Source organism: Chiloscyllium plagiosum, unplaced genomic scaffold (genome assembly GCF_037043375.1).
Source record: "Chiloscyllium plagiosum isolate Xiang-an unplaced genomic scaffold, Cpla_swu_hap1 HiC_scaffold_45, whole genome shotgun sequence".
Taxonomy (NCBI): Eukaryota; Metazoa; Chordata; class Chondrichthyes; order Orectolobiformes; family Hemiscylliidae; genus Chiloscyllium; species Chiloscyllium plagiosum.
Genome location: NW_028270183.1, coordinates 978,857 through 1,006,385, shown reverse-complemented (window position 1 = coordinate 1,006,385; position 27,529 = coordinate 978,857). Strand labels below are relative to the sequence as shown.

At 40.1% G+C, this 27,529-nt stretch overlaps 1 protein-coding gene across 1 annotated transcript in view; it reads left to right on the top strand.

Annotated features, from left to right (window-relative positions):
* The first annotated feature begins 380 nt into the window (after positions 1-380).
* Positions 381-27,529, top strand: part of LOC122552332 (heme-binding protein 2-like) — a 28,747-nt gene continuing 1,598 nt past the window's right edge. The window contains exons 1-6 of the mRNA XM_043695086.2: positions 381-532; positions 10,163-10,219; positions 12,270-12,348; positions 12,997-13,117; positions 20,678-20,817; positions 25,724-25,887. Coding sequence (XP_043551021.1) covers positions 531-532; positions 10,163-10,219; positions 12,270-12,348; positions 12,997-13,117; positions 20,678-20,817; positions 25,724-25,887 — 563 coding nt within the window. The 5' untranslated portion in view covers positions 381-530. The remainder of the gene's footprint in view (positions 533-10,162; positions 10,220-12,269; positions 12,349-12,996; positions 13,118-20,677; positions 20,818-25,723; positions 25,888-27,529) is intronic.

Below are 27,529 nucleotides of genomic sequence, written 5' to 3'. Positions count from 1 at the left end.
AATTCTGTGTTCCTTATACTTCAGATCATGTCAGGATTTCTATTTTTCATACATTTTGTAATCACCATTATGGTGTGAGCTCACCGGTTGTGGTTGTTAAAATGAAGAGTTAATCCTGCCAGCCTTTGGCAATTAGTCAAAGAAACACTCAAACCGCACAAAATTAAATCAGAATCTAACTGAAAACAACAGCCCAACATTGGTCCAAGAAGGTTTCATAAGCATTGGGTAATCTTGGCAAAGAATAACATATGACATACTTAAAAAATAGCTGATGACTATTCTTTCAGCTTTATTGTTGGAAAGCCTGTCACATGACTTACACAATTACTTTATATGCAGAGCATGTGATCTTTTGCAATAGTTGCATAACTTTGTCATTCAATGTTGAATAATCAACGTTTTATAATCACATCCCACCTTCAAAACCAAAATTGTATAAAACGCAAGTAGTTCTTCATTTAAGCGACACAAAATAAACAGTCATCGACTGACATCAGAACAACTGAGAGAAAAACCTGGGCACAACAATGTGAGTGTTCTAAAAGTTTTCTTTCAATTTACATGATAATAGTATTTTTTAAAAAGACTGTAACTCAGTATATCTGAAATAATTTGACCTCTCAGCATAAAGGGCTTTTTTTAACTTTGTTTGAGTAAAGTTAATAACATTTTTATACTAAATATGGTTCTATTCATTTCTATACATTCTGCACAAACTGTTAAAATAATATACTGATTTTCAACAATAATTTGTGCATTGATTTGCAATATAACTAAAATTATTTTTCTGCAATACGCAATTTACATTACTTCTAAGTTAGTTATTTTGGAATTGATAGTGTTATTGTGCTGTTTGTTCAAAGCTAACAGTCAACAGATCAATAATATTGAAATCCCTTTTAAAATATATAACATATGTCCCTTGTAAATATCACTTTTATCCAATTTGGGACATAGAACATGGAACATTGAACGGTTCAGCACAGTACAGGCCCTTCAGTTTTATCCTACTCTAAGATCAAACCAACCTACATACCATACATTTATTATCATCCATGTGTCTATCCAACAGTCGTTTAAATGTCCCTAATTTATCTGACTCTATTACCACCGCTGGCAGTGCATTCCACACACCCACCACTACCTCTGACATCTCCCCTAAATCTTCCTCCAATCACCTTAAAAGTATGACTCCTTGTGATAGCCATTTCCACCCTGGGAAAAAGTCTCTAGCTATGCACTCTATTTATGCCTCTCATCACCTTGTACACCTCTATCAAGTCACCCCTCATCCTTCTTTGATCCAATGAGAAAAGTCCTAGATCCCTCAACCATTCTTCATACGACATGCCCTCCAGTCCAGGCAGTATCCTGGTAAATCCCCTCTGCACTCTCTATAAAGCTTCCCACATCCTTCCTATAATGAGGTAACCAGAACTGAACACAATATTCCAAGTATAGTCTGACCAGAGCTTTATAGAGCTGCAGAATAACCTTGTAGTTCTTAAACTCAATCTCCCTACTAATGAAGGCTAACACACCATACACCTTAACCCTATCAACTTTGGTGGCAACTTTGAGGGATCTGTGGACGTGGAGTCCAAGATCCTTTTATTCCTCCACACTGCTAAGAATCCTACCTTTAACCCCATTATCTGCATTCAAATTCGACCTTCCAAAATGAATCGCTTCACACTTTTCCAGGTTGAACTCTATCTGCCACTTCTCAGCCCAGCTCTGCATCCTCTCAATGTCCCGTTGCAACCTATAATAGCCCTCCACACTATCTACAGCTCCAATAACCTTTGTGTCATCGGCAAACTTACTAACCCACCCTTCCACTTCCTCATCCAAGTCATTTATAAAAATCACAAAGAGCGGAGGTCTCAGAACAGATCCCTGCGGAATACCACTGGTCACCGAGCTCTGGGCTGAACACTTTCCATCTACCACCACCCTCTGTTTTTTATTGGCCAGCCAATTCTGCATCTCAACAACCAAATTTCCGTGTATCCCATGTCTCCATACTTTCTGAATGAGCCTACCATGGGGAGCCTTATCATACACCTTGCTAAAATCCAAGTACACCACATCCACTACTCTATCTTCATCAATGTGTTGTGTCACATCCTCAAAGAATACAAGGCTTGTGAGGCATGACCTGCCCCTCACAAAGCCATGCTGACTATCCCTAATCAAGCTATGCTTTTCCAAATAATCATAAATCCTGTCTCTCAGAATCCACTCCAATAATTTGCCCACCACCAACATAAGACTGATGGTCTATAATTCCTTGGGTTATCCCTATTCTCTTTCTTGAACAAGCGAATAACATTTGCCACCATCCAGTCATGTCTGGCCCAGAGGATCTATCCATCCTCATGTTTTGCAAAATTCCAGCACATCCTCCTTTTTAATATCAACCTGTTCGAGCATATCAGTCTGTTTCACACTGTCCTCACAAACAACAAGGTCCCTCCCACTAGCAAATACTGAAGCAAAGTATTCATTAAAAGGACCTCCCCTACCTCCTCCAACTGCAGGCACAAATTCCCTCCACTGTCCCTGATTGGCCCTACCCTCACTCTGGCCATCATCTTGTTCCTCACATAAATGTAAGAATGCCTTTGGGTTTTCCTTAATCCTAGCCACTAAAGCATTCTCATGTCCCCTTCTAGCTCTCCTAAGTCCATTCTTCACTTCCATCCTGGCTACCTTGTAACCCTCTGAAGCCATGCCTGATCCTCGCTTCCTCAACCTTAAGAAAGGTTTCTCCTTCGTCTTGATTAGATGTTCCACAGCTCTTGTCATCCAAGGTTCCTTCACCCTACCATCTCTGCCATGCGTCAGTGGGACAAACCTATCCAGCACTCACAAGTGCTCCCTAAACAACCTCCACATTTCTATCGTGTATTTCCCTGAGAATATCTGTTCCCAATTTATGCTCCACTGTTCCCGCCTTGTAAATAGCCTTGTAAATCCCCACCCCAAATTAAATAATTTCCCATACAGTCTGCTTCTATCCCTCTCCATGACAATAGTAATGCTCTCCCACTGAGACATCTGATACCTGACCTGGTTCACTGCCAAGCTCCAAATCCAATATGGCCTCCCTTCTAGTCAACCTATCTGCACATTGAGTCAGGAATCCTTCCTGGACACACCTGACAAAATCTGGTCCATCCAAACTATTTGCACTTAGACGTTCCAATCAATGTTACATGATAACTGCCCTGTTACTTCTGCACCTTTCAAAATTTGCCTCCAAGCTGCTCCTCAATATCTCTGTTGCTATTCGGGAGTCTATAGAAAACTCCCAATAATGTGACTGCTCCTTATCTGCTTCTGACTTCTACCCATAATGATTCAGTAGAGAAACCCTCTTCAATGATCTCCCTTTCTGCAGCTGTGATACCATCCCTGATTAGCAATGCCACTCCCCACCTCTTTTACCTCCCTCCCTATTTCTTTTGAAACATCAAAACCCCAGAACATCCAACAATCATTTCTGCTGCTGTGATATCCAAGTCTCCATAGTGGCCACAACATCGTAGCTCCACATACTGATCCATGCTCTAAGTTCATTACCTTTATTCCTGATTGGAACATCTAAGTGCAAATAGTTTGGATGGACCAGATTTTGTCAGGTGTGTCCAGGAAGGATTCCTGACTCAATGTGCAGATAGGTTGACTAGAAGGGAGGCCATATTGGATTTGGAGCTTGGCAGTGAACCAGGTCAGGTATCAGATGTCTCAGTGGGAGAGCATTACTATTGTCATTACCTTTATTCCTGACACTTCCTGCGTTAAAATAGACACACTTCAACCCATCACACTGACTGCAACTTTGCCCGATCAACTATCTATCCTTCCTCATAGACTCTCTGCATGCTCTATCCTGTTCACCAGCTACCCAATCATCTGATCCATAGCTTTGGTTCCAATCCTCATGCCAAACTAGTTTAAACCCTCCCAAACAGTTCTTGCAAATCTCCTGCCCAGGATATTGGTAGCCCTCCAGTTCAGGTGTAGCCTGTCCTCCTTGTACAGGTCCCACCTTCCCCAGAAGGTATCACAATGATCGATAATGCTTGATAAAACTTAATTTAACATTTAAATGTAGAATTTTCAATCTATTATGAACAATGCATGCTTCAGCAATGACAAGTTGTTAGGTTTCTAACACAAACAAGTCATTGTAAATCTATGCTCTTTTTTTGAACGGGACAATCTCTGCAGTAGAAATCTCATTCTGAGCAGTTCTAAACCTCATTACTTAAGATCAGTAACTTTAAGATAATTTATTTTATCCCCTTTTGAAATGGTAATATTGATGTTAGGACTCTGGATGTGTAGCACTAAAATTGAAAATATCACTATCTGCTAACAATGATACCGACTCCTGAGGCCAGATAGAATGTACTTTGGAGTCTTGAAGCACCAATTTTGCTACCCAGGAAAACTCAGACCCTGAATTGTTGTAGATGCAGAATTTGCCTTAATTATCCTGACACTACACCAGTGGTGGCTGCAACACTGCTTGTTAATACTAACTAATAATTCAAATAAATTTTAACAAAAGTACAAAATTACTTTAAATTTTAAAACATTTGTAAGTGCCATACTGAACAAAGAACAAAGAAAATTTACAGCCCAGGAACAGGCCCTTCAGCCCTCCAAGCCTGAGCCGATCCAGATGTACTGTCTGAACCTGTCAGTCAATTCCTAAGCATCTGTATCCTCTGCTCCTCACCTACTCATGCATCTGTCCGGGTGCATCTTAAATGAATCTACTGTGCCTGCCTCTACTACCTCTGCTTGCAACATGTTCCAGGCACCTGCCACCCTCTGTGTAAAGTACTTGCCAAGGGTATCCCCCTTAAACTTTTCTTGTCTCACCTTTAATGCGTGACCTCTCATTACTGAATCCTTCACCGTGGGAAAAAGCTTATCGCTATGCACCCTGTCTCTACCCTTCATGATTTTGTAGACCTCAATCAGGTCGCTCCTCAATCTCCTTTTTTCTAATGAAAACAATCCTAACCTACTCAACCTCTCTTCATAGCTAGCACTTTCCATACCTGGCAACATTCTTGTAAACCTTCCCTGCACCCTCTCCAAAGTGTCCACATCCTTTTGGTAATGTGGCGACCAGAACTGCATACAGTATTCTAAATTCAGTCTAATCAAAGTCTTGTACAATTTTAACATGACCTGCCAGCTCTTATACTCAATACTCCGTCCATGAAGGCAAGCATACCAAATGCATCCTTGACTACTTTATTCATCTGTGCAGACACCTTCAGGGTACAATGGACCTGAACTCCCAGATCTCTCTGCTCATCAACTTTTCCCAAGGCTCTTCTGTTTATAGTATAGTACAGATACTACTGTATCTGTAGTTTTAAGCACTTGAAAGCAGTACCTTGACCCAATGTTGGAACAGTAGCAAGAAAAGTATCAAATCAGCTGATGTGAAAATTCCAATGTTTATGGGTTGACATAGCAGAATTAACAATACATTCTTTCTCAATTCTCTGTACATTCTCACTGGTAATCCTGTGTTTTAATCAGTTTTCGCTGGAAATACTGCTTCAGTGCCTCCCAGAAAAACTTTGTTCTGCACATTGGCATAACTGACAGTTTCCCCTGTGACACTTTGAAAAACAAAGCACAAAGATTTAATACAGTTGTCACAATACTGCTGCAGAACTGGTTTGGTAATCCTCTTACAGATCAATACTGTTTCCCTGAAGGTCCATAGCTATCAGACAACCTGGTCTCTCAGTCATTCCTAGAAATAATACTGTTGGTCTAAAGTATTCTCTCCCACACCGTAGGCACAACTCTCCTTGCTTCTAATTGTCAACATCCTCCATTTCCTGAAGAGACAACAGCATTTATAATAAAAAGGCAAAAACGTGGGTTCTTGTTGCACTGTACCTATCTCTGAGCCAGGAGGCCAGGGTTCAAGTCCTACCTGCTCCAGAGGTGTGTAATAACCCCTCTGAAGTGTTTGATTAGAAATTATCTAAGACAATAAATTGGGTGGATTGGTTAAGTTTGGAGTCCCCATGTTTCAAGGAAAAAAACAAATAATGCTAAATGAGAAAGAAAATTAAATTCACTGGCTATACCAAGGCAAAATATTGCTTTGCCCAATTAGCCAAGAAGCAAATTCTGTAATCTGAAAGCTAAGGTTAAACTGTGCACATCTAAATTTGTTCTGGTGGCTGTGCACAGAAAGGAATGTCTCAATTATAGTGATGTACTGTCCATTGAAGTCCTAGAGATTGCACACACAAGGCATCTGTACATTGCCTATTGGCTTCTGTTCCTTCTGAATGCACAGTACAGGTGTTCACCTCGACAGGAGATGTAGTTTTAGTTCCTTTATGCAAAACTCAAGGCAGTTTTATGTTCTTTAAAATTCAGATCATTAATAAGGTTTCTCCCATTTTACATTTTATAATAATTATAGTATGAGCTCATTTAGTTGCGGTTGACAAAATTAAAAGTAATTCTTGTCTGCCACTGTAATTAGTCAAATTACACTGTCACACCAGAATCTAAATACAGTGTATAAACAACAGCCCAGCACTAGTTGCAAAAAAGGTTTCATAATATGGGGTAATCTTGGCAAAAAAATCACACATGACATCTCTCTTAAAACCCCTGGCATTATTCACACTTACATTTCTTGTCATCTCACTTCTTTTTATGACTGTGTCCTGTACCCTTTCCACAATCCTAAATCGGCTGATGCCATCGCTCCCACTTCTCCATCCTTTATTGCTTTCAAAAAGTAAAAGTCTATTTCAACTCACTGACTCAGTTTCTATGAGAATAAAAGAGTAAACACTGCATCTAGCAGTTTGGCATCAAGCATCGAGGCAGACCGTCTTGATCACCTGTGGTCTGCACCTGCTCATCTGGGATTCTTTGTGTGTTGTATGAGGCAGCATTGCCACCTGGAATTAAGCTGTGTATCAACTTTATTACCAATTTTACTTCTTAAGTTAAAAGTAACAACAACTAGACTTGACACAAGTAATGAATTAAACAATAAGCATAACATGGAATGACAAAAAAGCGATGTGTGCCAAATGAATAGGGCTGGCCTAGAACTTCCTCCTGCCCTTCCAGCGAGGGCCTCCTTCCTTGGCTCAGAAGGGATCACACAGTCATTAGTGTTCTGGGTCCCTGAACAATGGAGTACATTTATTTTAAAATATATTTGGGGGGTAAGAGAGGAAACAGGGGTCAAGGGGAGATGGCTGGGTTTCAATAATGCTTTGGTTAAAGCCTCCCATTACCTCTTCCTATCATCCCCATATGGCAGACAGGCTAAGGACTTTCTAGTTGCATGGGGTAGCATACCAATACAGTTTGCAGCTCACATCCTTGAATATGGTTTATTTCTCTCTCGCAAACTGAAAAGCTTGCCCCCCCCCCAAAAAGTTAGCTTATCCCCAGGGGGTAAAATATCTGGGGAAAAATGTTGATTCGGATCCAAATCACATCTGTCAACCATATACTAATGATTCTGGCAAAAGATAGATTTAAATATGCCATAGTAACAACTGAATAATCTAGGAACTGCTAAGAGCAGGAACAATAAATAAAGATAATAAGAATGGAAATAACTGAATAAAACCATGAATTATAAATAAATGTAGATGCTTTGAATTATGCAATGTCAAGTAAATCAGCAGGTAGGAGAGTTGTATTTCGCCTCTACAAGAGAATTAGTGAGAGCTCCTGCTTCTGATTGCAAACCAGGTGACTCTCTCACAAATGATAAGAGGATCAAACTCAGCTACGATGATGCTCATGATTAACATTTTGTCAATACCAATTATTTGACTCATACATAAAAATGACCACTTGTTTGGCACCACAGGTTGCACCGCAGGCAGCAAGCACCATCACGTTGCTATCTGGAGGAAAACATAGAATCTTGGCGTCATACAGGACACAAACAGACCCTTCAATCCAACCAGTCCATGCCGATCATAATCGCAAACTAAACTAGTCCTCCCTGCCTGCATTTGGTCCCTCTAAACCCTGCCTACTCATATACTTATCGAAGTGTTTTTTAAATGTTGTAACTGTACCCACATTCACCAATTCGTCTCAAAGTTCATTCCATACATGAACCACCCTCTGTGTAAACAAATTGCCTCATGTCTTTTTTAAAAATCTATCTCCTCTCACCTTAAAAATATGCCCTCTAGTCTTGAAATCCCCCACCATTGGAAAAATAAACCTGCCATTCACATTTCTCTGCCCTTCATGATTTTATAAACCTCCTATGCTCTGGGAAAAATATCCCAGCCTATCCAACCTCTCTTTATAACTCAATGGGCTGAAAATTGAAGTTACCCTTCAGAGCAGAAACAACAATCCAGATTTTGCATTGGAATGATGCCAAATTGTTTCTGATTGTATAATGTAATGCAAAATTTCAGTTATCAGTGATTCCCTCTCCTAAAGGTGCACTATTGAAGTCTCTGTAAACTGCAATTGTTACAATTACATTCAACATATCAGAACTTCCTTCTTTTCTTTTTAAAATTACTTTTAAATAGTCACTTGTTAATGCAACATAATTTTTTAATAGAATGCTAAGTCATGGTTCTGAAAAATAAATGTTATATTTGTAAAACGTCAATTTTTCCCCTTTAAAAATACCTGGGTTTTTTTGTAATAACATACTTAAAAGCTTGTTTACAATATTTCAACTTCTCTGGTGTGCCCCAGCATTTATTTTCATACTCTGCAAAATGTATAAACATTGAAGATTAATACGTGAGTTTTACTTCTTGGTTTGTTGAAAATTATTCAATGTGCTTGGGGGTTTACCCTGCTTGATGACATCACTATTGCTCGCTGCCTGGAGATCACCTTGACTTTGTACCAGTTAAAATTGGGAAAGATGAAATGCACAGCAAAAGAGACCAACAGATCCTTATGGGAAACTCTCTTCAAGTAGTGCTGCTTCGCCACTGATTGTAAAATGTAGTCCAGTAGTAATAAAAGTTAAACTAACTTTGCACTGCATTTATATTTCCGAATTCTTCTACTGCCACCTAGTGACTGCATTTGTGGTAGCTAATGACTATATCTTCATTTCCATTAACAAAAAATAAACCTACATAAGTTTTATGTATATCCCTGAAATACTTTTGCCATAGGGGAGGTGCTGGTGTAGCACAATTATCCAGAAACCCCAGACCAAAGTCTGGCCTTCAAATCCCATGGCAGATGGTGAAATTTGAATTCAAGAAAAATCTTGAATTAAAATTGAGCACTGTAGGGATTATTCTAAGATTCAATAATTCAATGTAAACATTGTTGAATGTTATGCAAACTCACCTGGTTCACTTAATGTCCATTAGAGTAAGTAATCTGCCATCCTTACCTTACCTGACTTACATGTGACTGCAGACCCTCAGCAATGTGGTTGAATTAGATTAGATTACTTACAGTGTGGAAACAGGCCCTTCGGTCCAACAAGTCCACACCAACCCGCCGAAGCGCAACCCACCCATACCCCTACATCTACCCCTTACCTAACACTACTGGCAATTTAGCATGGCCAATTCACCTGACCTGCACATCTTTGGACTGTGGGAGGAAACCGGAGCACCCGGAGGAAACCCACGCAGACACGGGGAGAATGAGCAAACTCCACACAGTCAGTCGCCTGAGGCGGGAATTGAACCCGGGTCTCTGGCGCTGTGAGGCAGCAGTGCTAACCACTGTGCCACCGTGCCGCCCACTTAAATGCTCTCCTAAAGATCTTGCCTGCCACTCAGATCAAGAGTTATAGAAAGGCAATAAATACTGGCCCAGTCAGCAATGCTCATATCCCTTCACTGAACAGAAAATAAACTAAGGGAATGACCAAAGTTCCAGGGAAGAGTCATACTGGATGGAGCTGAGGGATAGAATGAGTGTTAATCTTCCCAGTCTACTATATCTTTTTCTTGCCAAATATTAGACTTCTTTATTTTTATTTCATTTTTATTTTTATTCATTTTTTTAAAAATGGATACAACTATTGAAGGATTGTAAGATTTATTTTCAAAATATAAACTGAAATTGTGGGACTATATCTATATTGTTTAGATTGGTTGTATTTTTCTCCCCTTAGGTACTGGGCTGGACTAATTATCTTTCTATACCTTGGTCTGACAGAAATTGGGATAAGGTAAGAAATGAATAGTGTACCCAAAGAAGTAAATAGGAGACTGTGATTTAGAAGCACCAATCATGTGTCCTGCAACTTATAGTATCATAGCTGAATGTGATGAGGTCTTTATTTCACCTTGCTCTGAATTCCTAATAAACACAGACTTCTGATCAACTGACCATCACTGCAAAATGCACAGGATTGGGTTTAGGTATTCTGTGACACAGCCAGATATTTTGCCAGCACTCATTGTCTGGACTCACATTTGGAGAATGGCCAACTGGCAAAGTATAGGGGAAAGGCAAAAATGAGTACTGCAGATGCTGGAGATTAGAGTCAAAAGTGTGGTGCTGGAACGGTGTGGTACTAGGGGATGCTAATTACAACACAGCTGAAATTCAAGAATAGTTAGTGCCTTCAGGGAGGAGAATAGGAAAGACACTAATAAGCAAAAGCATAGTGCAGTCAGCTTTTGTCCAGGTACGAGATGGATTACTCTACAAAGTGAGACACTCTATCGTGGATAGTGTAAAACTGGTGTTTTACCATCTCTCATGATTAATCACAGACTACCATCAGTGATACCAATAGAATATCTTTCAGCCTTTTATAAAACAGAAAACAATCATTAACTGGCAAACAGTGCCTGTATTTTCTAGTGTAAACGTGCTTACAAATCAATAGCATATATAGGAAAATACTAGGTTTATACAACAAGTGTAGAGCTTATAAACTTAAAGATCACTTAGGATCTGCTCAATGTTTCAGTGAATAGCTGAGCCATACAAGTCAGGCAGATCCTTGCCCTCTTATAATAGTGATTACAATTTAAAAACACTTAAGTGACTGGAAAGCACTTTGAGACATCCAATGGTTGTACAAACTGCAATATACATGTATGGCTTCCTTTCTTTTTAACTGAACTCAGTCAAACCAATGATAGAGGCCTGAAATTTGGCTACACTGTTCAAATTAAGGAAGAATATAAAGTTTCCAGAGTTTTCACTGCTCATAGTTAGCCAGAAATGCTCGCTAGTTAGTGTTGTTATATATACTGAATGATAATATGTGTGAAAATTCTCACTAAGGTTGCTTGTTGAAATAAGGGGAATCATTATGCTGATTCTTTCCATTAGATGATGCAACCCAATACACTCCGCCAAAATCTGTTTGTCAATTCCTGAAGGAGACAGAAATAAGACGAAAAAACACCAGCAAAAAATCATAAATGGCCCCTTGATTCCTACAGGCATTCAAGTCAGCGCTAGGAGACAACATGAATTGATAAACTTAACTATCTCCTTTCATTGTCCCCCTCAATCAGATGCCAAATGGCCCGAAGTGTTCAGGAACACAAGACAGAATAGCCCTGTAAACTTCCTACTTAATTCATATTGCGTACAGTTCTGGCTGCCACAAAATAGTAAGGATTTGGAAGCATTGGAAAGGGTGCAGAAGAGATTTACCAGGATGTTGCCTGGTATGGAAGGAAGGTCTTATGAGAAAGGCTGAGGGACTTGAGGCTGTTTTGGTTAGAGAGAAGAAGGTTGAGAGGTGACTTAAAGAGACAGACAAGATGACCAGAGGATTAGATAGGGTGGACATTGAGAGCCTTTTTCCTCGGATAGTGATGGCTAGCACGGGGAGACATAACTTTAAATTGAGGGGTGATAGATAGGTAGGTTCTTTACTTAGAGAGTAGTAAGGGCATGAAATGCCCTGCCTGCAACAGTAGTAGACTTGCCAACATTAAGGGTATTTAAATGGTTATTGGATAAATATATGGATGATAATGGAATAGTGTAGGTGAGATCGGCTTCAGATTGGTTTCACATGTCAACACAACATCAAGGGTCAAAGGGCCTGTACTGAGCTGTAATGTTCTATGTTATATATCTCAAAGATCAAACTTCCTATCTTTACATGTCTTTTAAGCATCTTCAATGGTGTATCTGTCAAAAATGCAAGCATTATTTTAAGATGGATTACTATGCTGAAATGGTGGTCAAGGATGATTTGGCTAATATTTACTTACAATTTTTTTGTTCTTTTATTCATCTTTGAGCAGTGATTCTAAACCAGCTCAATGCAATGAAGTAAAGGAATGTTTCAACTATGACCTTGTTTGTGAAACTTCAGATTATGAGGTGAGAAATGGAGCTCAGAACTACTTCTCAATTCTAGAGTAAAATGAATAAAGTGTGTATAATGTAAGAAGCTGGGAAGTTCATTTCTGCAGGAGTGAATTTCTTTTGCTTTGCATACTGCTTACCTTGGACAAATAGGATTTGAAAAAGAATATTGGATTGATCATTTTTCTTTTGACCTTCAAAACAATAGGCGCTGTATATGATGTCAATAAGCAACATTTGAAAAATATATTTAATCTCTATGAAGTAACTAATGACATCTGAAAGGAAAGGGTTAAAATAGTAATTAGTTGTTGAGTGAGGACACAGTTATTTTACTCTTGAATACAGCTTGAATTTGATCCAGACAAGACTAACAAATGACAATTGACATTCGTCATCAGCCATAAGCATCCTACATGGAATGAGATCAAGTAGTTTCAAACCAGTTTTGATGGGCATGGGTCCAGAAAACAAAACATGTTATTTTAGTGTATAAGTTTACACAGAAATAATCATAAAGCTGGTTAATCTAGGCAAACAGAATCAAAATCATGTAGCTGGGAATAAGATATGCTTTGTTAAGTTTACATGGTTTGATCTTTAGCTAGTTGAACTGACTGTTTGATGTTTAATCTCTGCTTTCCTTTATTGCTCCACATGTAGGTTCGCCATTACAATGCTTCAAAATGGGTTGCTACAAACACTACGTCCTTCTTAATGGAATTTGCCATGTACTCAGGATTCACAAGGCTCTTTCAGTACATTCAGGGCAAAAATGCAGAAGGTACAAATATGAGAACAAAGATTAAATATAACAGGGACAATCACACTAGTTGTAACATTTACTTTCAGAGTTTTATTTCAAAGTTAAAATGGACATTTAACTCAAAATAAATTGCTTAACATCTGGACAAAGCACCATATTGTGTCTATGTAGTCAGGTGCAGTGATTTTGGAAAAGACTAGAGAACTGACAGTGGTCTGCAGGGAGGGAGGAAAGATTAAATGGCACCTACCAAAGCTTGTTCTTACATATTTCTTCGCAATGGCGAGCAAATAAAGTCCGACACCAGGTTGATTGTTGACCAGTGGCTTGACTCCACTGCAGTTTACAAGTATGAGGAGTGACTTGATTTAAGGTCTTGACAAAGTTAATGTGGAAAAGATATTTCCTCTTGTAGGTCAGTCCATATCTAGGGGACCCTGTTTTAAAATTAGGGATCATCTTTTTAAGACAGACATGAGGAGAACTTTTTCACTCATAGGGTTGTGTGACTTTGGAATTCTCTTCCTCAAAAGATGGTGAAGGCAATGCTCACTGAATATTTTTAAGGCAAAGGTAGACAGCTTCTTGTTAGACAAGTGAATGAAGGATTATTGAGTGTAGATCAGAATGTAGAATTTGAAACACAAATATTTCAATCATGGAGTAGGTTCTAGGGGCCAAATGGTCTATTCCCGATCCTATTTCAAATATTCATAGCTGCCTACTTAATTATTTTCTTAAACAAGAATCATTTTTGACACAAGAGCACCCAACAAAGATGGAGGGAATAAATACCTCCTTAAAAATAATCAGAACCATTTTAATTGCAAAGAGTCTGTTTTTTGAAAGCCCATGAAAACTACTTTTAACAATTATTGAACAGGTTGTGCCAAGATTCTGTCAAAACTAAGTTGTTAAGTTTTACAAACAAATCTTAAAGCAACAGAGGAAAGTGAAGAGGCAGGGGTCTTTCACAAGTGACACTCCAGAGAATGGAACCTAAAAGACTAAAGCCATGTTGTCAACAAATGAGCAACTGGAACAAATAATCCACAACTGCCTGAAATCAGGGTAAAAGACAGTTTGTCCAGGTCAGACGAGCTTATGGAGACAACAAGAGACAAGGCTACAAGGAATTTGTTTTAAAAATTTCAAGGATTTCAAAATTAGATGTAGTAGGTGTATATGTGTACAGGTCATTCAAGGTGGTAGGACAGGTGGAGAGACTAGTCAATACGGCACACAGTGTCCTTGGCTTTACCAAAAGAGATAGAATACAAGAACGAGGAGGTGATGTTAAATTCGCCTAAGTCATTTGCTGGACCTCAGCTAGAGTACTGTGTACAGCTGTAGGTATCACTTTATAGGAGAGGAGTGAATTCATTGGAGAGATTTCAGAAGCGATTTACATGAACAGTTCCAGATATGAGAAAACTTCAGTTATGAATATAGATTGAAGGAGTTGGGACTGTTCTCTTTTCAGAGAAGACTTGATTGAGGTTCTCAAAATCATGAGAGAGCCGAATGAAGTAGACAGGAATAAGTTGTTCCAATTGATTGAAGGAACAAGAGGGTATATAGGTTTAAAGTGATGTGCAAATAAAGCAAGGGTGATGTGACAAAAAGCTTTTTCACTGTGAGTAGTTAGGATATAGAATACACTGCCTGGAAGTGTGTTGGAGCTAAGTTCAATTGAGACATACAAGAGAGCATTGGATGATTATTTGGATAGAAATAATGTATAAGTTGTTGTGGTTCTGTTCGCCGAGCTGGAAATTTTTGTTGCAAACGTTTCGTCCCCTGTCTAGGTGACATCCTCAGTGCTTAGGAGCCTCCTGTGAAGTGCTTCTGTGGTGTTTCCTCTGGCATTTATAGTGGCCTGTCCCTGCCTCTTCCGGTTGTCAGTTTCAGCTGTCCGCTGTAGTGGCCGGTATATTGGGTCCAGGTCGATGTGTTTGTTGATGGAGTTTGTGGATGAGTGCCATGCCACTACCATTATAGGGCAAACCAAACAAAGAACAGCCAGGGAATTCCTAGAAGCATGGCACTCATCCACAAACTCCATCAACAAACACATCGACCTGGACCCAATATACTGGCCACTACAGCGGACAGCTGAAACTGACAACCGGAAGTGGCAGGGACAGACCACTATAAATGCCGGAGGAAACACCACAGAAGCGCTTCACAGGAGGCTCCCAAGTACTGAGGATGTCACCTAGACAGGGGACGAAACGTTTGCAACAAAAATTTCCAGCTCGGCGAACAGAACCACAACAACGAGCACCCGAGATACAAATCTTCACCCAAACTTTGAATAATGTATAAGGGCATGCGGGGGGAAGCAGGAGGTTGTCACTAGATGACGATGTTGGATTGAAGAGCTGGTGCAGGATAATGGGCTGAATGGCCTCCTTCTGCACTGAAACAATTCTGTGATTCTGTGAAATTCAATCAACCTACAAAACAAATACTGACTGTTCAACTACCCTTGTCAATGTTACCTGTAACCTCCAATGCAACAGCCACAACATTCAACTATCCGTTCTTCATGACAATTCAGAGACAGATCCTGTGACCTTCTCCCATGTCCATACTCCAAATCCCACACACCAAGTCTTGTTATCACATGGTCTGCTATTACACACTACCCATTGTTTGCTACTCATAGTCCCCATCAGCAGCCACTCAATCTCCTAGGCTGATTGTTATCTACTCCTTTGCCTGAGAACTGTTCTTTTTCCTCTTTGGGCTCTACCTCAACCTATCATTTACTTCTTACCCTCTCCCTCCAACCTATCCTCTGCATAAAAACTAACCTTTTTCTAGCTACCACCAGTTCTGAAGAAGAGTCACTGGGCCAAAAAGTTTACTCTGATTTCTCTCCACAGATGCAGCTAGACCTGCTGAAATTTTCCAACAATTTCTGCTTTTGTTACAAAATCACATATGTTTCTTTTTGACTTTTATCTTTTTGGACTCAAACGTTAATTCTAATCTATGTGTATAACATCTGTATGTTATTAGTACTTTGCATGTTTTGACATTAATAAACTAACTCTTTTTCCATGCTGTACATCTTTATGACTCTATGAATCTAAAGCTTGGTTAAATTGACTCCTTTCAAAATGTATGCTAATTTGATTCTGGGTGAAAAGGAAGGGATCAGATTTCACATGTGACTGAGGGTCAGGTGATTAAAAGAGGGAAGCCAGTTCATGCCTTCTCCCTGTGAGCTTAACAGTTTGGGATATCCCTCTTGGAACTGTAACAAACTGGGAAACATAGGACATAGAAGGGCTGATGAAGAGCTCCTGCCTGAAATGTCGATTTTCCTGCTCCTCGGATGCTGCCTGACCAGCTGTGCTTTTCCAACCCACTCTAAACTTTATAGAGCAGTCTAGCACAGTACAGTCCCTTCAGTTTTATCCTACCCTAAGATCAAACCAACCTACATACCATACATTTTATTATCACCCATGTGCCTAACCAACAGTCGTTTAAATGTCCCTAATGTATCTGACTCTACCACCACTGCTGGCAGTGCATTCCACACACTCACCACTCTCTGTGTAAAGAACCTACCTCTGACATCACTCCTAAACATTCCTCCAATCACCTTAAAATTATGATCCCACGTGAAAGCCATTTCTGCCCTGGGAAAAGGTCTCTTGCCATTCTCGCTATCTATGCTTCTCATCATCTTGTACACCTCTATCAAGTCACCTCTCATCCTTGTTAGCTCCCATGAAAAAAGCCCTAGCTTCCTCAACCTTTCTTCATAAGACATGCCCCCCCAGTCCAGGCAGCATCCTATTAAGTCTTCTCTGCACTCTCTCTGAAGTTTCCACATACTTCCTATAACGAGGCAACCAGAATGAACACAGTATTCTAAGTGTGATCTAACCAGGACTCAATGTAGCTGCAGAATAACCTTGTAGCTCTTAAACTCAATTCCTCTGTTAACGAAAGCCAACACACCATACACCTTCTTAACAACTCTATCAACTTGGTTGGCAACTTTGAGGGATCTGTGAATGTGGACCCCTGTTCCTCCATAATGCCAAGGATCCTGCCTTTAACCCTGTAATCTGCATTCAAATTTGACCTTCCAAAATGAATCACTTCACACTTTTCCAGGTTGAACTCCATCTGCCACTTCTCAGCCCAGCTCTGCATCCTGTCAATGTCCCATTGCAATCTACACAGTCTTCCACACTACCCACAGCTCCAACAACTTCTGTGTTATCAGCAAACTTACTAACCCACCCTTCCACTTCCTCATCCAAGTCATTCATAAAAATCACAAAGAGGAGAGGTCCCAGAACAGATCCCTGCAGAACACCACTGGTCACCGTGCTTCAGGCTAAATACTTTCCATCTACTACAACCGTTTCTCTTCTGGGCCAGCCAATTCTGTATCCAGACAGCTAAATTTCCATGTATCCCATGCCTCTTTACTTTCTGAATAAGCTTACCATGGGGAACCTTATCAAACACCTTGTTAAAATCCATGTACGCAACATTCACTGCTCTACCTTCATCAATGTGTTTGTCACATCCTCAAAAAATTCAACAAGGCTTCTGAGGCATGACCTGCCCCTCACAAAGCCATGCTGACTATCCCTAATCAAGTTATGCTTTTCCAAATAATCATAAATCCTGTCTCTCAGAATCCTCTCCAATAATTTGCCCACCACCAATGTAAGATTGACTGGTCTGTAATTCCCAGGATTATCCCTATTCCTTGTCTTGAACAAGGGAAAAGCATTTGCCACCTTCCAATCATATGGTACTACTATAGTGGAGAGTGAGGTTGCAAAGATCACTGCCAAAGATGCAACAATCTCTTCCCTCACTTCCCGCAGTAACCTTGGGTATATCCAGTCTGACCCAGAAACCCATCTATCCTCATGTTTTTAAAAATTTCGAGCACATCCTCCTTCTTACCATCAACCTATTCGAGCATATGAGCCTGCTTTACGTTATCATCACAAACAATAAGGTCCCTCTCACTAGTGAATACTGAAGTAAAGTATTCATTAAGGACCTCCCATATGTCCTCCGACTCTAGGCACAAGTTCCCTCCACTATCCCTGACTGGCCCAACCCTCACTCTGGCCAACCTCTTTTTCCTCACATAACTGCAGAACACCTTTGGGAATTTCCTTAATTCTACCCGCCAAAGCTTTTTCATGCCCACCTTCTACCTCTTCTAAGTCCATTCTTTAGTTCCTTCCTGGTTACCTTGTAATCTTCTAGAGTCCTGTCTGATCCTTGCCTCCTCAACCTTAAGTAAGCTTCCTTCTTCCTCTTGATTAGATATGTCATACCTCTTGACATCTAAAGTTCCTTCACCCTACCATCCCTTCCTTGCCTCAGTGGGACGAAATTATCCAGCACTCACAGCAAGTGCTCCCTGAACAACCTCCACATTTCTGTCTTGCATTTCCCTGAGAATATCTGTTCCCAATTTATGCTCCACAGTTCCTGCCTAATAACAGTGTAATTCCTCCTCCCCCAATTAAATACTAGCCTCGGGTCTGCTTGTGACAAACCCCACTCTAAGGTTGCTTTGAGAAAGCTTTTAAAGAGAGATAGAAAAGCAGAGTAGTTTAGGAAAGGAAAACTATCAAAAGCTTTATCATCAATTTCGAGTCATGCACAGGATAATGCAAAGCAAATGGAATTAAGACAGCAGGGTGTTGAGGAGTAAAAAATAGAAATATAGAGCTGCCACATATCATAGAATTAAGGTAAGGTGAGGATGTAGCAGGAACTAAAGCTGAGAGCCAAGACTTTAAATTTAAACCCATTACGGGACAGGCAGCCAACGAAGAATAGAAAGAAAGGGAGATAAGGAAGTTGTAGTTAAGGCAGGTACATGTCATGGAGGTGCTGGTGTTAGACTGGGATGGACAAAGTTAAAAATGGACAACACCAGGTTATAGCCCAAAAGGTTCATTTGAAAGTACAAGCTTTTGGAGCGCTGCTTCTTTGTCAGGTAGCTAGCTGTGTGATATTTAACTTAATGTACAGTCGCCCACCATTGTTTGATTAACCTTGTCTCCAATACCATAAAATCTAGTAATGCTTGTACAACAGGTTCTGCCCACGCGACATTCACATAGGTCAGTATGTTGGTTAAGGTCATAGAGTCATAGAGATGTACAGCACGGAAAGGCAAGGCTGAGAAGTGGCAGATGGAGTTTAATTCAGATAAATGCGAGGTGCTGCATTTTGGGAAGTCAAATCTTAGCAGGACCTTTATACTTAATGGTAAGGTCCAAGGGAGTGTTGCTGAACAAAGAGATCTTGGAGTGCAGGTTCATAGCTCCTTAAATGTAGAGTCTCAGGTAGATAGGATGGTGAAGAAGGCATTTGGTATGCTTTCCTTTATTGGTCAGAGTATTGAGTACAGGAGTTGGGAGGTCGTATTGCGGCTATACAGGACATTGGTTAGGCCACTGCTGGAATATTGCGTGCACTTCTGGTCTCCTTCCTATCGGAAAGATGTTGTGAAACTTGAAAGGGTTCAGAAAAGATTTACAAGGATGTTGTTAGGGTTGGAGGATTTGAGCTATAGGGAGAGGCTGAACAGGCTGAGGCTGTTTTTCCTGGAGCGTTGGAGGCTGAAAGGTGACCTTATAGAGGTTTACAAAATTATGAGGGGTATGGATAGGGTAAATAGGCAAAGTATTTTCCCTGGGGTCAGGGAATCCAGAACTAGGGGGCATAGGTTTAGGGTGAGAGAGGAAAGATATAAAAGAGACCCACGGGGAAACTTTTTCACGCAGAGGGTGATACGTGTATGGTTTGAGCTGCCAGAGGAAGTGGTGGAGGCTGGTACAATTGCAACATTTAAGACACATTTGGATGGGTATATGAATAGGAAGGATTTGGAGGGATATGGGCTGGGTGCTGGCAGGTGGGACTAGATTGGGTTGGGATATCTGGTCAGCATGGACAGGTTGAACCGAAGAGTCTGTTTCCACGCTGTACATCTCTATGACTCTATGACTGATTAGGGATAGTTAATATGGTTTTATGCATGGGAAATCATGTCTCACAAACTTGGTTGAGTTTTTTGAAGAAGTAACAAAGAGATTGATGAGGGCAGAGCGGTAGATGTGATCTATATGGACGTCAGCAAGGCGTTTAACAAGATTCCCCATGGGAGACTGGTGAGCAAGGTTAGATCTCATGGGATACAGGGAGAACTTACCATTTGGATACAGAACTGGCTCGAAGGTAGAAGACAGAGGGTGGTAGTGGAGGGTTGTTTTTCAGACTGGAGGCCTGTGACCAGTGAAGTGCCACAAGGATCGGTGCTGAGTCCACTACTTTTCATCATTAATATAAATGATTTGGATGACAGCATAAGAGGTACAGCTACAAAGTTTGCTGTATAAAAATCTTTGCCTGACTACAGATGGGAATTCATCCAACTTTCACCATAACATCAGTATTTACCCAATTTCTCCAAATTTGTCAATCTAGCAAAAAAATACAATTGTAGAATAGGAGAACTATTTTGCTTCATATTGAACAAGTACTAACAGTGTTATTTAAACACAGGCAAAAATATTGACATGACAGCTCCAGTTCTGCTGAAGATACCTCAAGATAAACATTTCTTAGATATCAAGACCTACACCATCCATTTTTTGTTGCCAGCTAGTAATCAGCAGAATCCACCAGCACCCATTGACACTAATGTGAGTAGATAGATGGTTCAACTTTTGTTGAAACTGAATGTTGAACCAATTTAATTTTAACGTACAAGTTTGCTGTAATTCTGCTGTACTGAATAGAGTGGGTTCTTTCTTGATTAATATGTTTTATTGAAATCTGTCTTTTGATTAAATTTTTAAAAATTTAAACCTAAGTACTAAGTTAGCCTAGAGCACTGTTTTTTAGGACAAAAAGGACAGTGCTATTTTCTTGATCTGTAGATTGCGAAGGAGCAAAGATGGACTTTAATACAGTGAAATGCTCTTCCTGTCAGATATTAGTGTTTCCATGTTACTGATGATTGTGTCTGCAGTAAATGTGTTTGGTTGCAAATCCTATCACATTGCATGGATCGGTTGCAGCGACAGATAGAGGCAATGAGGAATTTACAAGAGTGAGAGGATGTGATGGATGGCAGTTATAGGAAGGGAGAAAAGCTACAGATACAGTCAGGTAGATGGGTTAACTCCAGGAAGGGTAGGCAGGTAATGCAGGAGTTTCCCCATTTCAAACATTTCAAAATGTAGGAGGTGATGGATTCTCAAGGGAATGTAGCATGAACAGCCAAGTTTATGGTTTCGAGACAGGCTATAAGGCAATGAAGGGCATGTCGGGTTCCAAGCAATCAACTGTGAAGGGGACACTCTAGTCAGAGGCACAGAAACACGTTTCTGCAGCTAGCAGCAAAAAATCAGAACGGTGTGTTGCTTCCCTGGTGCCAGGATCAAGGATGTCTCAGAGAGGGTGCAGAATGTTCTCAAAGTTGAGAGGGACCAGCAGAAGGTCATTGTACACATTGGAACCAACCACATAGGAAAGGAAAAGGATGAGATTCTCAAGGGAGAATATAGAAAGTTAGGTGGGAATTTAAAAAGGAGGTCCTCAAGGGTAGTAATATCTGGATTACTCCCGGTGCTATGAGCTACTGAGGGTAGGCATAGGAAGATGGAGCAGATGAATACATGGCTGAGGAGCTGGCGCATGGGAGAAAGGTTCACGTTTTTGGATCATTGGAATCTCATCTGGGGTAGAAGTGACCTGTACAAGAAGGACGGATTGCATCTAAATTGGAAGGGGACTAATATACTGGCAGGGAGAGTTGCTAGAGATGCTCAGGAGGATTTGGGGGGGAGCCATGGAACCCAGGCAAATAGTGAGGAAAGAGATCAATCTGAAACTGGTACAGTTGGGAAAGGGGGCGAGTCAAACAGTCAGGGCAGGAAGGAACAAAGCAACAAGGTGAAATTGAGGAGAAAGTGAGGTCTGCAGATGCTGGAGATCAGAGATGGAAATGTGTTGCTGGAAAAGCGCAGCAGGTCAGGCAGCATCTAGGGAACAGGAGAATCGACGTTTCGGGCAATTCCCGAAGAAGGGCTAATGCCCGAAACGTCGATTCTCCTGTTCCCTAGATGCTGCCTGACCTGCTGCGCTTTTCCAGCAACACATTTCCAGGACTAAGAAATTAAACTGCATTTATTTCAATGCAAGTTGCCTAACAGGGAAGGCAGATGAACTCAGGGCATGTTTAGGAACATGGGACTGTGATATCATAGCATTACAGAAACGTGGCTCTGGGATGGACAGGAGTGGCAGTTTAATGTTCCAGGATACAAATCCTATAGGAAGTATAGAAAGGGGACCAAGAGAGGAGGGAGAGTAGTGTTTTTGATAAGGGATAGTATTACTGTTGTACTTAGGGAGGATATTCCTGGGAATACAACCAAGGAAATTGTTTGGGTGGAACTGAGAAATAAGAAAGGAATGATCACCTAATTGGGATTGTATTATAGACCCTCTAATAGCGGGAAATTGAGAAACAAATTTGTAAGGACATTTTAGTTATCTGTAAGAATGATAGGGTGGTTATGGTAGGGGATTTTAACTTTCCAAACATAGACTGGGACTGCCATAGTGTTAAGGATTTAGATGGAGAGGAATTTGATAAGTGTATACAAGATTCAATATGTGGGTGTACCTACTAGAGAAGGTGCAAAACTTGACCTACTCTTGGGAAATAAGGCAGGGCAGGTGACCGAGTGTCAGTGGAGAAGCACTTTGGGACCAGCGACCATAATTCTATTAACTTTAAAATAGTGATGGAAAAAAGTTGAAGTTCTAAATTGGTGGAAGGCCAATTTTGACAGTATTAAGCAAGATCTTTCAAAAGCTGATTGGGGGCAGATGTTCGCAGGTAAAGGGGCGGCTCGAAATCAGGAAGCCTTCAAAAATAAGATGAGAGTCCAGAGACAGTATATTCCTGTTAGGGTGAAAGGAAAGGATAGTAGGTGTAGGGAATTCTTGATAACGAGAGAAATTAAGGTTTTGGTAAAAAAAAAGAAGGAAGCATATGACAAGTATAGACAGGAGAGATCATGTGAATCCTTAGAAGAGTATAAAAGCAGTAGGAGTATACTTAAGAGGGAAATCAGGAGGGCAAAAAGGGTACATGATAGTTTTGGCAAATAGGGTTAAGGAGAATCCAAAGGGTTTTTATAAGTACATTAAGGACAAAAGGGTAATTGGGGAGATAAAATCAGTAAGGCAGCCTTTATGTGCAGCCGCATATATGGGCAAGATACTAAATGAGTACTTTGTGGCAGTGTTTACTGTGGAGAAGGACGTGAAATGTATAGAATGTGGGGAAATAGAAGGTGACATCTTGAAAAATGTCCATATTACAGAGGAGGTGGTGCTGGATGTCTTGAAATGCATACAAAAGGATAAATCCCCAGGACTGATCAGGTGTACCCGAGAACTCTGTGGGAAGCTAGGGAAGTGATAGCCGGGCCCCTTGCTGAGATACTTGGATCATCGATAGTCACAGGTCAGGTGCCAGAAGACTGGAGGGTGGCAGACATGGTGCCACTATTTTTAAAAAGGTGGTTAAAAAAGCCAGGGCACCATAGACAAGTGAGCCTGACATCGGTGGTGGGTAAGTTGTTGGAGGAAATCCTGAGGGATAGGATTTACATGTATTTGGAAAAGCAAGGACTACTTAGGGATAGTCACCATGGCTTTGTGCATGGCAAATCATGTCTCACAAACTTGACTGAATTTTTTGAAGAAGTAACAAAGAGGATTGATGAGTGCAGAGCTGTAGATATAATCCATATGGACTTTAGTAAGGTGTTCAACAAGGTTCCTCATGGGAGATTGGTTAGCAAGGTTAGATCTCATGGAAGACAGAGAGAACTAGCCATTTGGATATAGAACCAGTTCAAAGGCAGAAGACAGAGAGTGGTTGTGGAGGGTTGCTTTTCAGACTGGAGGCCTGTCACCAGCGGAGTGCCACAAGGCTCGGTGCTGGGTCCACTACTTTCCGTCATTTATATAAATGATTTGGATGTGAACAGAGGAGGTATAGTTAGTAAGCTTGCAGGCAGATGGGACTAGATTGGGTTGGGATATCTGGTCGGCATGGATGGGTTGAATTGAAGGGTCTGTTTCCATGCTGTATATCTCTATGACTCTACGACAGCAAAATTAGAGGTGTAGTGGACAGCGAAAAAGGTTACCTCAGAATACGTTGCAGTGCAGCTTCATAGTTCCTTGAAAGTAGAGTTGCAGGTAGACAGGATAGTGAAGAAGACATTTGGTATGCTTTCCTTTATTGGTCAGAGCATTGAGTATATGAGTTGAGAGGTCATATTGCGGCTGTATAGGACATTGGTTAGGCAATTTTTGGAATATTGCATGCAGTTCTGGTCTCCTTCCTATTGGAAGGATGTTGTGAAACTTGAAAGGTTTCAGAAAAGATTTACAAGGATGTTCTGAGAATTGGAGGATTTGAGCTTTAGGGAGAGACTGAATAATCAGGGGCTATTTTCCCTGGAGCGTCGGAGGCTGAGGGATGACCTTCTAGAAGTTTATAATATCATGAGGGGCATGGATAGGATAAACAGACAAGGTCTTTCCCTGGGGTGGGGGAGTCCGAAACTAGAACTAGAGGGCATAGGTTCAGGGTGAGAGGGGAAAGATATAAAAGGGACCGAAGAAGTAAACTTTTCATGCTGAGGGTGGTCCGTGTATGGAACGAGCTGTCAGAGGAAGTGGTGGAGGCTGGTACAATTACAGCATTTAAAAGGTATCTGGATGGTTATATGAATAGGAAGGCTTCAAAGGGATATGGGCCAAGTGCTGGCAAATGGGACTAGATTAGGTTAGGATTTCGAGTTGGCATGGATAAGTTGGACCAAAGATGTTTCAGATGTTTCGTCACTATACTAGGTAACATTATCAGTGAGCCTCCGGATGAAGGCTTCATCTGAAGGCTCACTGATGATGTTACTTAGTATGGTGACGAAACATCTGAAAACGCACCTTCCAGCTCAGCAAGCAAAGCTTCATCCATAAATGTGCATCATTAGATAGGGTTGGCTTATCCAAATTGATTATTAATTGTCCACTTCTTATTAATTTATGATTCAGTACATTTGACCCCTGCAGCACAATGACTTGAAACTAATTTCTAGTTTTTTTTATAGTCAGTGAGTTGCTGCTTGACACTTCAAACAAGGAAGTTTTATGTATACTTGATATATTTTTAAAACCTTAATTCAATTCTTTAACTTAATCTTAGCATCTCCTTTCGATGTAAACTCGAAGTCAATAGTAACGCTTGCTCCCACCATTCAGCAACATTGTGAAGAGCAGCGTGGTAGTCCTCAAAGTTTTCTGTTACTACTGATGGTCGACTATCATGATTCTGCCTATCACATTGGACCAGGAGTTTAATACATACTAAATTTCAGACATAAACCTAAAACATGCAATTCTATGGCACTTAATATTTAGGGAACAGGGCAGTTTTAAAGAAGGAATTTATTTTATCACTGATTCCATTATTTTCCATCTTAACATTTTGACATTTTTTTCTTTTATATTAAACAGGTTTACTTCATTGATTTCCCAGATATGTATGCCTATGTGAAATCGTTTGGTGGTTGGTTAATGACATTGAATTCAAAATCCAATGCCAAGAGTTTGAAACAGCAGCTGGAAAATGCTGCTGAACAATTTGATTCCAGTTTTTATTTTGGCGCTGGCTACAATAGGTAATGATTTAATGCATGTTCAGCAGTCCTTTGCTTTAAAGCAATCGTTATCCAGGTAATTGAGTGAACTGATACACAATGTGTTACATTGCATGGAGCAGGGCAGGCAATCACATCTGCCATCCTCTATATTGAATTCACAAATTTAACTATAATGAAATGGTGATGTACAAAGAGCAATACAATGACACTATGAGTTTCCCCTTAAAAGAAGCATAAAAAATAGGAGCATTGTAGGCCATTCTACCTGCTCTATATTGTATGTTCATGGCCAATCATCCAACTTAGAACCCTGTTCCTGTTTTCTCCTGATGCACTTTGATCTCTTTAGCACCAAGAATTATATTAACTCCTTCTTGAAAATAGTCAATGTTTGGCCTCAACAGCTCTTTGTGGCAGAGAATTCCACAGGTTCACCACTCTCTATGTAAAGAAATTTCTTTTCATCTCAGTTCTAAATGGCCTAAACTGGATATTAAAAAAGATATAGATCTATAATATCTCAAATGATGAGTTCAAACACTGGCTACTCAAGTGACACAAGAAAAGTCAAAATATTTCCCATCCAGCAGAAAGGAAGACCAATTTGCATATACACTTAGTAGTACTGACTGTGGAGATGGTTCTATTTTGCTTGAATTTTTTTGTCTCCCTTACATTGTCCTAGAAGAGTGTGTTATGATCCCAGTTGGTGAAGCTACTGGACAAGTCAGATCTCAGATGGAAATCCAGCTTGACCGATCAGATTTTATTTTTCATTCAATTTGACAAGGTGGTCTTTCAGTGAAATGGTACAATTTTGTTTTAACAAGAAACCAGAAGTTTATTATGCACCAGGCCACTTGCATATAACATAATTTGAAAGATTTCAAATCACACAGTAAAATAGCATCCTATCTACCCCAACATCCTTTACAGTGCAGAAATACCAGAAACAGCTCACTTCTCAATTACATCTATAGGTTTCATTTAACTATTGCTATCAACTCCCAGTCTTCAGAGTTTGATAGAGTTTTCCTTAAAGTATTACACAACCAAACTTGAACATTCTTAGCTTCAGATAACTCCATCACATTTTTAACAAAACATGTCAGGTCCATAATTTTCAAACTAAAATCTTTACTCTGAAGTAACCTATTTCCTCACTGTTCTGAGAAGACTGTCTTATATCTAACCCATCTAGGAAAAGACTGTCTTGTATCTAACCTCAACCATGTTCTGTGAACTGAAACCAAAAATTTGCTATTCTCTGGGTCTTTCCCCAGGCAAAAGAAAAATCCTTTCCTGATTCTTCTAAACTAAAGGCAACTAATGCTTTTCAATGTTTGCTCTTTTCAATCATAAACTCGCACTTCGCAAACAAATCCACATTATCACTCTAGAACTGCCCCCTCATAATGGTTTAAAAATCATGACTTCAGAAAAAAAATGACAAGTTAATTATTTAACTCACTCATAGACAGAAACCACTAGTTCAAAATCCAAATTCTAAAACAAGTGTAATTAATATATATAAATCACACACTTAACATCACTATTAAAAACTAAAGAAAAAGACTGGGGGCAATTCTCCATTCTGTCATGTATGTTGTGAATATTAGTTTGCAATTTTAATTTCAATAAAAATTAATTTTTAAAATTT